The sequence below is a fragment of the Molossus molossus genome, unplaced genomic scaffold (genome assembly GCF_014108415.1).
Source record: "Molossus molossus isolate mMolMol1 unplaced genomic scaffold, mMolMol1.p scaffold_m16_p_1, whole genome shotgun sequence".
Lineage (NCBI taxonomy): Eukaryota > Metazoa > Chordata > Mammalia > Chiroptera > Molossidae > Molossus > Molossus molossus.
In genome coordinates this window covers 218,626,021-218,638,301 of record NW_023425344.1, presented here as the reverse complement: position 1 = coordinate 218,638,301, position 12,281 = coordinate 218,626,021, and the positions used below count along the sequence as shown (strand labels likewise).

General features: G+C 44.7%; 1 protein-coding gene across 7 annotated transcripts in view; it reads right to left on the bottom strand.

Moving 5' to 3' along the window:
* Window positions 1-3,334: 3,334 nt before the first annotated feature.
* Window positions 3,335-12,281, bottom strand: part of MTHFD1 (methylenetetrahydrofolate dehydrogenase, cyclohydrolase and formyltetrahydrofolate synthetase 1) — a 79,576-nt gene continuing 70,629 nt past the window's right edge. For 3 of the 7 annotated variants that reach the window (XM_036254068.1, XM_036254059.1, XM_036254077.1), the window contains 3 exons: window positions 11,695-11,847; window positions 9,710-9,803; window positions 7,599-8,378 (listed from right to left, as the gene is read on the bottom strand). In XM_036254068.1, coding sequence (XP_036109961.1) covers window positions 9,714-9,803; window positions 11,695-11,847 — 243 coding nt within the window. In that variant the 3' untranslated portion in view covers window positions 7,599-8,378; window positions 9,710-9,713. Of the gene's footprint in view, window positions 3,388-7,598; window positions 8,379-9,709; window positions 9,804-11,694; window positions 11,848-12,281 lie in introns of those variants that run through there. The other 4 variants (XR_004958651.1, XM_036254050.1, XM_036254036.1 and 1 more) reach the window with 4 other exon arrangements.

Below are 12,281 nucleotides of genomic sequence, written 5' to 3'. Positions count from 1 at the left end.
GATTATCACACTGTAGAAATAAATACCCAAACAAAAACCTAACTGCAATGGGGAAAATGCAGTCTGTGTACATTAAAACTACAGAATGTTAGATTGCAAATGATTAGTCCTTAACCTGCAAGTGTAGTTTTATCGCCTCAGGAATCTTAAAGCCCCTGTTGTCATCTCCTGGTAGAGTCGCAAGTCTAACACCATAGGATATACCCTTCTCCCTTTCCCTTGAGCCAGAGAAGCACGGAGGCAAAGCAGCGACTCTCTCCAGCATCAACTGTGGACCACGAAGCTTCCTCTTGGAGGAAGGCGGCTCTCATTCCGGCTCATCGAGCCATGTGGCAGCAGCTGGAGCCCAGGATAAACTACTCAAAAAGGAAAGTGCCGGGGGCGTGCAACAGATAACCCAGCTTCAAGCTATCTGCACAATTATCACGCCAGGAACCCAAAATCACATTTCCCTCAAGTCAAGGGCAAGGAAGGAAAAAATATACCGCAACCTATGCTTCTAGGACGAGGTGTAAGACTAAGAGGGTAGGTGGGCAGCGCTGCTGAGGGTCGCGCTGGCTGGAGATTTCTACCGACAAACGACCTTCCCGGTTCTTCAACCGGTCATCTCGGGGTGGGGGGTGCAGATTCCAGGGGGCACCTCCCGCCCACTCTGCCGCGCAGGGTCAGCGGACTGGACACTGGGCCCGCACCCTTTTCTCCCGCAACCTTCTCCACTTACCGCGGGCTCCGGGGTCCCTGGCCGGGGGCGTCCCTGCTGCCCAGTACGGGGCGGGGGGAGCTGTCGGGGCCGGGCACCCAGGCAGCCGGGAAGCCACGGTCGCACCCGCAGCCGGCAGCCCTCTGCAGAGGGACCGCAGCCTGGCGGCGCCCCCTCCCCAAAGCACAGGGACTGACAGCCGGTGGCGCCAATGCGCGCAGAGTGGCGGGCGCGGGGCGGGGCCAGGGCTGGGGGCGGCGGGCGGGTGGGGGAGGGGCTGGCAGCCTCAGGTCCACCTGCGAAGGGTCTACCCAGCTGCGTGGGAAATCTTCCAGCTCCTAGCCTGGGCGCGAACCCTGCGGCGTGACCGCGTCCAGGCAAGAGCACTGAGAGAGCCGGCAGATGGGGAGGGGACCCGGGTAACGAGCCCCACATTTTCTGAGACGCAAAGTAGCAAAATCCGGTTTTAAATAAGAGGCACTCCCATTATAACCCCTCCACCCCAAACAATATTTAAAGGCACAGCAGACTTCACATTTTATTTTATTATTTTTTATTCCTCACCCGAGGATATTTTTCTATCTTCAGATAGAGTGGGAGAGAGGAAGAGGGACAGAGAAACATCTCAGTGTGATAGAGCCACATGACTGGTTGCCTCCCAGCAGACCAGGGCCGGGGATGAACCGCAACCCAGGTGCCTGCCCTTGACCAAAATCGAACCCCCGACTCATTGCACCCGCACCCGCCTCCTGCCAGCGGCAGATACCACATTTTAAGAGGAGAATTAAAAACTGCAGTGTGGGCCCTGGCTGGGTATCTCAGTTGGTTAGAGGGTCATCCCAACACTAAGGTTGCAGGTTCCATCCGGTGAGGCACATACAAGAAGCAACCAATGACTGCATAAATAAGTGGCTCAACAAAGGGATGATTCTTTCTCTCAAATCAATCAATAAAAGTTAAATAAAATCTGTGAAGCATGGGATCACGTTTGTTTGGAGAGAAAATTACATATATAAATTGAAGCAATAGCAGCCTGGCCGGTGTGGCTCAGGGGTTGAGTGTCCACCCATGCACCAAGAGGTCACTGGTTTGATTCCCAGTCAGGGCATATGCCCAGGTTGTAGGCATGCAGGAGGCAGCCAATCGATGGTCTCTCTCATGGATGTTTCTCTCTCTCTCCCTTCTCTCTCTAAAATCAATATTAAGAAAAAAAAAAAAAAAAGAACGAAAAACTTTCCCAGGAGTGGGTGTGGGTGTCATGAAGTTATGGCTTGTTGCCAAACAGACTGCCAGAGGCCCAAGCGCCAGCCCCTTGTCTCCCTACTCTAGGAGGCAGGTAGAGATGGTGCGACTTGTGTGTCACAAGGTCAGAAGGGCACAGTAACTCAGCCCCACCCATCCTTTATTCCTTAAATATTTCCAGGAATAAGTTGAGGTAGCTTGCAAGTTATCTTTATTTTCCTTCAGGTTATTCCTAGATGCCAGCTCAACCTTGTCCCTCTCAATTAAACCCAGTGGGGGTGGGGGAGGGATGGAGGGCTTTCCTTACAGTTACAGTCCCAGTCAGAGCGAAGGGCACAGGCAGCATCTCCTTCCTGCCCGACTGGCTAGGTTGTGTATTTTCATACATTTTTCTGAATCTTTAAAAAAAATTTTTAAATTTATTTTAGAGAGAAAGGGAAGAGGAGAGAGAGCTAGAAACATCTATGAGAGAGAAACATCAATGGGCTGCCTCCTGCATGCCCCCTTACTGAGATCAAGCTTGAAATCTGGGCATGTGCCCTGACTGGGGAATCCAACCGGAGACCTCTTGGTGCAGAAGCTCAACCAAGTCACATTGGCCTGGCCTGAATCTTTTAAAGAAAACAATATATAGTGTCCCAAAAAATGTATACACAACTTTGAATAATTATAAAGCCAGTGTTTATTAAAATAGTTTCATTTTCAAAATGTATTAGAATCTATAGACACCTGTATATATAGGTTAATTTTTAGAGAGGAAGGGAGAGGGAGAGAGAGAAACATTGATGTGAGAGTAAAACATTGATTGGCCACTTCCTGCAGGCTTCCCACTAGGGTTCGAGCCTGAAACCCAGGTGTGTGCCCTGACCAGGAATAGAACAGGCAACCCTTTGGGTGCACAGACACACCCAACCAACTGAGCCACAAGGGCCAGGGCCATTGTTTGAATCTTTGTTGTTGTTAATCCTCACTGAGGATATTTTCCCATTGATTTTTAGATAGAGTGAGAGGGAGGAAGGGGGAGAGAGAGAGAAACATTAATGTGAGAGAGACATATTGATTGGTTGCTTCCAGCACAACCCCAACCAGGGCCAGGAATTGGACCTGCAGCTCAGTTATGTGCCTTTGACCGGAATTGAACCCATGACCCTTCGGTCCTTAGGCTGATGTTCTAACCACTGAGCAAATCAGACAGGGCCATTTTCTGAATCTTTAAACAAGCTAATAGCCATAGTGAAAAGCACCACAAGCATTTATTTATACACATAACACATTGTTTTCATTAATACCTATGAAAGATGTTGCCATGAGAATGTAGGGTGACTTGCTTTGGGTTTAATATTACCTACAAGGACATTCCAGGGAGCTCCAGCTGTGAGGTCCTGCAGGATGCACAATTCCTGCCTCCTCTGGCCCCTCCCAGGCACACCATCCAGATGAAAAACCTATAATGGTGGAGTGAAAAACTACTGAACAGCAGCTGTACTTACCTTTTTTCAATAGGATCACTATCTTCAGGAGAGTAAATCTCAATTATCTGATTGGGGATGTTTTTCCAGTAATATATTCTACCTTTGTAAGATTCTACAGTTTTCACTGAGACTTATTAAGGAAACTATTAGGACACAATAGTAAAGCTGAATCCTAGTGGTCAAGACCTTAAATTCAGATAAGAGACAAGAACTAAAAAACAAGCAAACATATAAGCATCCAGTTTAGTTGTGATAAAGAATTCAGTTTATCTTTGTTCATTCAGCAAACACCAGTCTGTGAAAATGTCCTTTATATCCCCAGATGGGTTGCAAACCCTGCTTACTGCCAGTCTTTAAACAAGCCCAAAGAAACCCATACCACTCAACCAACTGAGATACTATTACCCATTGAGAGCCAGGTTTTCTCAAATCTAGTAGATCTGGGAGTTTGCAACAATTTCTGGCAAAAATAAGATAAGCTTATTTGGCTGAAGAAAGGGTAGCACAGCTGTCTGATTAGGAAATAGCTGAAAATGAAACAAGGGGCAGGTTAAAACATAAATGCTGTCTTAGTGAGTTCTAGAGCTTATTCCACTTGCTTTTCTCAAAAGAAAAAAAGACTAGTGAAAGGAACTGAAGGGTAATTTGAGGTAAGAGGCGAATTGATTTTGTATTCAAAGGGCAGGTTTCTTTAAGGTTTATTACAAATAACTCATCCCTGACCTCTACCACACACACACACACACACACACACACACACACACACACACAGTGTACTATAAACTACTGACCTGTGGTTTTTCTTTTCGATATGGCAAGGATCTGATGCCATATTTTAGTTTTAAAAATGTACTCAGTAGCCCTGGCCGGTTTTGCTCAGTGGTTAGAGCTTCGACCTGAGGTCCAGAGAGATCTGGGTGCAGTTCCTGCTAAGGGCACGTGCCTTGGCTGAGGTTTGTCCCCAGCCCTGGTTGGGTTGTGCAGGTGGCAGCCACTCGATGTGTTCCCTTCACATCGATGTTTCTCTCTCTCTCTCTTCCTTGCTCTTCCTCCCACTCTGTCTGAACAAAAAATGGAAAAAAATGTCCTTGGGTAAGGATATAAAAAAAAAATGTACCCAGTATTTCATGCATGAAAGATATCTGTCATCCCTGAACTCACTTAAGTGACAGTTAGGAAGCTATTACCCTTATCATTGTCTGTTATTCCATTAGCTTTTCATTATATAATGAGAAACAGGCTATAAATATACCTCTCCAATCTGATGAGAAATTATTCTACCTACAGTTTATCTTGTGAACATCACCAGATACAGTGTGCCAATAAAATAGCTTACATATTTATCTGATCTCTACTGATCATACCATTTCTCCCACTCTGGTTCCTGTCCACCCACAGCCTGGGCCTAAAGCTACCAAAAATGGTTTAGAACTCTTCGGTAACAATTCTTACATTTCAGAGATCTTCTGGAAATATGCCTCCACCCCTTCTTCTCTGGTATACCATTAAATAAACCTATGGCTCCAGCTGTCTGGTGGTTGGATCTGTTCCTAGGCACCTACAGGGCTGTACCAGCCAACACAAACTCAACAATATTTCTGTTGTAACCTGCTTCACTTGACAGCACATAAATGCAGTCCCTCTTTTGAATTAAGAGTGCATATACATCTTCAGTGCATTGCAACAGCCTCTGAGGTGCAGATCAGAGAAGGTGCAATCTGTTTGTCAGTCATATTACGAATATGGGGAGGGAAGGCATTAGCAGCCCAGAGAAGGGTAGGAAGGGGGCCAGGGAGGCCAGTGATCTGCAAGGACTCTTAGTCCCAAGGTAAAGGCACTAGACCTTCTCTGGCAACACATACTAATATGTACCCCATGCACTATTTCTCTTATAGGTTTTGAATTCATCTTCAATTAGCTAGCAGTTACTTTTGGTTCTTTATGCCTCCTGTTTATCACAGATAAAAGAATCAATTCCACAAAAACCATGCCATCAATAATTGCTCAGCAGCCTTCTTAACCTCTTTATTTCTTCCCTCAGCTTCTTCCACCTTTTACTATCCTTTCCTTCTGAAGGAATGTGAAATGGGCACAACTTTCCAGGTCACCAATGGGACGTCCACTCTGTACAACCTGGGCTGCCTTCTGGGAAGAGCTCTGAAAGGCAGAATGATGGTAAAGAGCAGAGGCTTTGGAGTCAGAGGACCTTAGGTTCATCTGGCAGGCAGTAGCAGTGCAATTTTGAAGTTTACCTTTCTGCAAAATGAAGATATAAACCTAATTTACAGACTTGTTCTATCATAATTTATCTCCACACACTTCCAACCAAATGTCAGCTCCCACTTTGAAGCTAGTCATTCTTTGAGCAATTGTATTGCTAGGAATTTATCCTGTAGTTGCTTCAACACAAGTTGCAAAGATACGTATGCTATGGGGATATTCACTGCTACATCATTTAAAATAGCAAAAACTATCAAACAATGGTAAGTGTCCATTGATAACACTGTTAAATACTACATAGCCATAGGAAACAAGATGAATCTCAAACTGCTGACATAAGATCTCTAAGATATATCACCAAGTGAATAAAAACAAGTTGTAACATTTGAATATTTACTGAAGGCATATTGTACTTCTTTAGGAATTTCTTGCATTGGTGATGGTCCATTCATACCAAGCAAGACCTGGTAAAAACATTTGCATTATTTGTTGTATTAGGGCTTTTTAAGCCCTAATACAGGGCCGTGGACCAAACTGCAAACCGAGGTACGTGCCCTTGACCAGAACTGACCCTGCAACTCTTCAGTCTGTGGGCTGCCACTCTATTGCTGAGCCAAACTAGCCAGGGCTCAACGTTAAGGATTTAAACTCACATGGCTTTGGTGATATGAAGGAGCCAAAACCCTTTCAGATGATTTTTAAGTCACCATGTCTAACAATAGGCTGATTTCTTCCCTTGTTTACAAACAGAATTCCCAGCAAGTCCCATCTCAGATGAAGTTTTATAGGATATTTATTTTTTTTCAATGAAAGAAAAGTTTATTTGAAAAACAGACAGACTCCCAGTAGTGGGGAGGGGACCCAAGTGGGTTGCTCTTTATAGGGTATTTTATTTTTATTTTTTTTAAATTTTATTTATTTATTTTATCCTCACCCAAGGACATTTTTGCATTTATCTTCAGATAGAGCAGGAGGGAGGGAGGGAGAAAGAGAGAGAGAAACATCAATGTGAGAGAGACACATTGAGTGGTTGTCACCCACACGACCCCAACCGGGACCGGGGACAAACTGCAACCAAGGTACATGCCATTAGCAGGAACCGAACCCATGACTCTCTGGTCTGCGGGCCGAAGCTCTAACCGCTGAGCAAAACTGGCCAGGGCATTTATAGGGTATTTTAAAAAACCATCAGAAACAGTGAACGCTGCAGACAGATTTAAATGATGCTTTGAAACAGGAACTGACACCACCATGGAGTGTGTATCATCTGCCAGGCAGCGTATAACATGGAGAAGCTGAGCTCTGCACTCATGACCCCTTTGCCTACATGCCCCTAAAGTACCACCATTATTTATTCGAACCGTAAAACATTGTATTACAACACTGATGTGAACCTATGGGATTAAAAATAATAAAACCAAAGCCCGGCTGGTGTGGCTCAGTGGCTGAGCGTCGACCCGTGCACCCAGAGATCACCAGTTCGATTTCCGGTCAGGACACATGCCCAGGTTGCGGGCCCGATCCCCAGTGTGGGGCATGCAGGAGGCGGCTACTCTCTCCCTCCCTCCCTCTTCCTCTCTCTCTAAAACCAATAAAGAAAACAAAATAATAATAAAACCAAGGACCCCGGGAAAATCCTGCTCTGCCCATGCCAATGAAGATACAACACATTCTGGAAGGGTCCAATGCAGGAAGACAAGGGGGAAAAGGAAGAAAAAAGTGGGAGAGGAAGAAGAGATAGAAGCAAAAGGCAAAAGAAGGGAAAACACTTGAGCAAAAAAATATTCATGTTTTAAATGTTTTTATTGATTTTTATTTTTAAAATATGTTTTTATTGATTTTTTAGAAAGAAAGGGAGAGATAGAAACATCGATGTGAGAGAAATACACTGATTGACTGCCTCCTGCACGTCCCCTACTGGGGATGGAGCCTGCAAGCCCCCAGCATGTGACCTGACCAGGAATCGGACCGATGACCTCTTGGTGCATGGGATGATGCTCAATCCACTGAACCACACCAGGTGGGCTGAACAAAAAAATATTCTGTGGGGAGCAATAGTGCCCAGGCACATGGTAAAAGCTCAATAAATATTTGCTGAACCAATAGAGAAAAAAGAGCTAACCCTTGGTTAGTGCTGTATGACCAGTCTTCCTGGTGGACTTAGAAATAAATGGTGCTAATGCTGTAACAGAAATGGGAATTCCAAGGAAGTTCAGGACAAAAACCTGCATGAACAATATTTTTCCAGGGTTAAAAAAAGAAAAAAGGAACACAGAAAGCTATATGATAAAAAGATATAGCCTCCATACCCTGCTTCTCCTGATATGTGCCCTCCCAGAAACATGCAAGCATGTTTTCCCCTTTAAACAAAAGAGAATCATAAAGTATATATTGCAACTCGCTTCTTTAGTATCAGGGGTATGCCAGGCAAATGGGCTCACACAGGATGGCAGAGATATTACAGCAGTCTGCAAATGCTACAGGTTATATTTAAAAACCGAGATAGCAAAATTATTTTCTTTTACTCTGAAATTTCAGAAAAGTAAATAGACATATGCATGATTTATGTTAATTTAGAGATGCTGATAGGAATTAAGACCAAAGAGGGCTTCTGGGGAAACTCTCACTATTTCTTTCAGAAGCTCTTCGAAGCAGGAGCTGACTTCTCTCCACTTCCCCATACTCCTGACCATAGGCCTACACACTGGCCTAACTTTCAAAGTAGCTTCTCGAAGATGGACAATCTGGAAGAAAAAAGAAACAGGAATCAGTGTCTTCTCTAACTGCTGAAGCGTTTCCTCTTCCCTTCCACATTACACCACCCTCCTCTCACTGCCGAAGCTGTTACTACTCACATCGGTTCCCACAGCTCTTCCAGGGTTGGTCCGGACTTTAAAACAATGCATGGTATTTACATCATGGCTACGTGAACACTGTGCCAGGCCAGACCAGGCATGGGCCAGGATGACTTTCCCAACGTCACATGTGCCCCCTTGAGGAACAGTGTTCCCCAGCATCAAGCACAGTCTCTCCTCTGTGCAAGCACAGTTGCTTTTGGAAGCAAATACCTTATAGTTGCTTAGATGACTGCAGTTCGCTTCCACCTGGATCTTTACTCTCTTAAACAATGTGAAAGCTCTTGTGTTGCATAGCCCTTTGACACCCTTGTCTTTTCTATCTCTTTCTAGTCTTTCTCGATCCTCCCTCCTCTTGATCAACATTTGAGCTGTAACTCGAGGTCCCTGCAGTTGTTGGGACTCCCTTCATTACTGTCCAGATCGGGAATTGGTTCCCTGAGAACCATGTCTTCCTTTTTCTCGGTTTATTCCTTATTTTGCTGGGGGTATTGCTAAATCCCTTCATAGGAAGAGATGTGGGGTGGGGCACTTGTATGTCTGAAAACATCTGGATAGATTTGGCAGGGTGTAAATACAGGTGGCAAGTCATTTTTCCCTGTGAAGTTGGAGGGTATGTCTCCATTGTATTCCTCTGACTGCTGCTAAGACAGGTTGGTTCAGTCTAATTCTTGTTTTTTCATAGGCGAGCCTTTCTCCGAGAAGGATCTTTAGGATTCTCATCACTAATGTTTTTGAAGTTTCAACTGGATGTGTCTCGCTCATTCATTGGGACAAGTTACTTGGGGCTTTTCACTTAAGACCCAAGAACTTTTGCATTGGTTGTTTCCTTCTCTTTTCGATTTTCTAGGACATTTACTCAACTCTTACCTGCTAACTGTCTGTTCAGAGCACAGACCTCAGCTGCTCTGTCCTCCCGTGTGCCATCAACTAGGAGCCCAGAGCCTCCCGGGCCCCAGCAGAGGAGGCCGGACCTTCGCTGCAGGCCCTCCTTAGCTTATGAGACGGTTTCTCCCCTCACTGCCAACCTGCGACAAGCCGTGCTCCTCCTCCAGAAACGTGTTGCAATATAATCCTTCATTCCTTGGTTACTGCCAACTCTCATTACTGCCCCTCTCCCCTCAGTGATGCCTGAAATGGCATCACTTTAGTTGGAGTCACACAATTCATAAATATGCCTCATTAAGAAAAAGGCAGAACTCTCACCAGAAGCAACGTACCTGTTTAGAACAGCCCATTCACTTGCTCAGTTTCAGGGTCCAAATCAATGTCGTAGAAACAGGGCCGGGTAGGAAGTCCAGGCATTGTGCTCATCTAGGAGATGTGAAATGGCATTAAAAATAAACTTAGTGATCTTTTTCCCATGTTTCCCTCAGACAGAAAGCCCAAGGCACAAAGATAGAATATTATTTTATAGTTGTCAGTAAAGTGGCACTACTACTCTTGCTAACACGTTAAAAATGAAGTCACAGCTCCGGTTATGACCTCGAAGAGGAACCCTCACATCCTTTAGCAAACGGAACGCCAGGCTTCACTATGCTGACACCTTCCATGCTGACAGCTGCGACAAGAAGTAGCAGGTGCTGAGGAGACGAAGGAGTCAGTCACTCACCTCTTCAGCACTCACTTCACAGGACCGAAAGGAGGAACAGGGCCTGTCTGATTGTTAATTTTCTTTTAATCAGTCTTGCATAGATACCCATATAATTTTTGCTTCAGCAACACATTATAAATATTTTTTAATTAATTTTTTTTTAGAGAGAGGAAGGGAGAAATAGAAATATCAATGTAAAAGAGAAACATCTATCGGCTGCCTCCTGCACGACCCCCACTGGGGATCGAGCCCACAACCAGACATGTGCCCTGACTGGGAATTGAACGGAGACCTCTCAGTCCATGGGATGACGCTCAATCCACTGAGCTACACCAACCGGGCTCAGTAACACATTATAAATTAGTATCCTTTAACTTGGGCCAAGACATTTTTCTACATAATATAAATAGTTTTACAATCGCTATTTTTACTGGTCCAAGTTGACCTTCTAAAATCGAACCTGTGGGGTGGGGGTTGGGGGTGGGAAGAGATAAAATACAGAACTTATATGCATGTATCCATAACCGATGGACATGGACAACAAAGCCGGGGACGGGGCGGGGGGGATGGGAAGGGGGGGTGCCAATGGAGTAAAAAAGGAGAAACAACTGTAACAACAACAACAAAAATTTTTTAAATAAAATAAAACCGAACCTGTAATGCTTATGGCTTATATTTGCACTTACTTCTTTTCTAAAGATTTGGCTTTGACAAATACTTACGTGCAAATTCATAAAGCCTATAAGTGAAAACTCAGTATATTTCACCTGTAACAATGTCCTACATAATGAATACACACAAGTTCCAAATCAGACCCAGAAAGGAAAAAAGTTCAAGTTGAACTTTTACAATTTAAAATGTCACAGAAAAGGATGAGTCACCTTCTGTAACACGAAACATTTACATTTTAGAAAACCTAATTCTGACATGTGAGTGCCAATCATTACTCCTCAGAACACGCTATAGGGAGATGAGATCGGTCTCTATTCTCAAATTCTGTAAGAGATAAGCCACTGCTGGGTGTGGGGAAGGACAGGAAGGGGTGGGTCCTCAGACTGGCAGAAAAGCCTGAAGACGACATGATGAAGATAAAGTTCATGTGCACATTGATGCAGATATCCATGAGCATGTTAGCAGATGCTAAAGATGGTCCCCAAAACAGCGATTAGGATCCTCGGTATTTTCACTCTTATCCGAAGAGGATTTCCCCCCTAAACATTGGTCAAATTGATAATCAGAAAAAATATAAAGATGAAAAGATGTTACATACACATATGAACTTAGACATAAAACTCTGCAAAGAAGCCATCACACCTTGAATTAATACATAAAATACTCAAATATACAAGCTCTATCACAGCTTACCGACTAAGCCCATCCTGGATTCAGTCAAGGTCACACTGTCACCAGGAAACAGAATTGTTATTCAGTACTAGTAGTCATGCATCATTCTTGAACTGACACCAAGATGGTCCACAGCAAGAAGATTAACCCTAACAGGCCTGACTCCGACTTCCTCCCCAGCAATGAACTCTGCTCATCTGTCATCTGCCTGATGGCTTCACACTCAACGTTAGACGTGAAGCACCGCTCTCTGCTTGCAGCACTCACCGTTCCTACCAGCGGGTACAGAAAACCAGCCCCGACGCTGGCGCGGATGTCTCGAATGGGCAGGACAAAGCCAGTAGGCACACCTTTTTGCTCCGGATTATGAGACAAGGACAGGTGTGTTTTGGCCATGCAGATGGGCAGATTCCCAAAGCCCTGGGGAAAGAAGGGAACAGAAGCGGGACAAATGAAAAGCTGACACTGCAACAAAGGACACCTGGGCACTGTGGTGGTGCAGATTCTTCAATTCATTCGAGACACTGGAACTACCCTTATATCTGTCTCCACCTCACTGCCCTCTAGGGGAGTTCTCATAGATTTTAAAAAAAGGGAGAGAGAATCCGTTGGGTGAAGGAGGTGAGTACTCGCAACCATATTCCAAAAGTGAATTTTTGCCTAGCTAGTATGGCTCAGTGGACTGAGCATCGTCCCATGGACTGAGAGGTCCGGGTTCAATTCTGGTCAGGGCACATGCCCTGGGCTCGATCTCCAATAGGAGGCAGCTGATTGATGTATCTCTCTCATCGATGTTTCTCTCTCCCCCTTTCTAAAAAAGAAAAAAAAAATCAACAAAAACATATTTTAAAAAA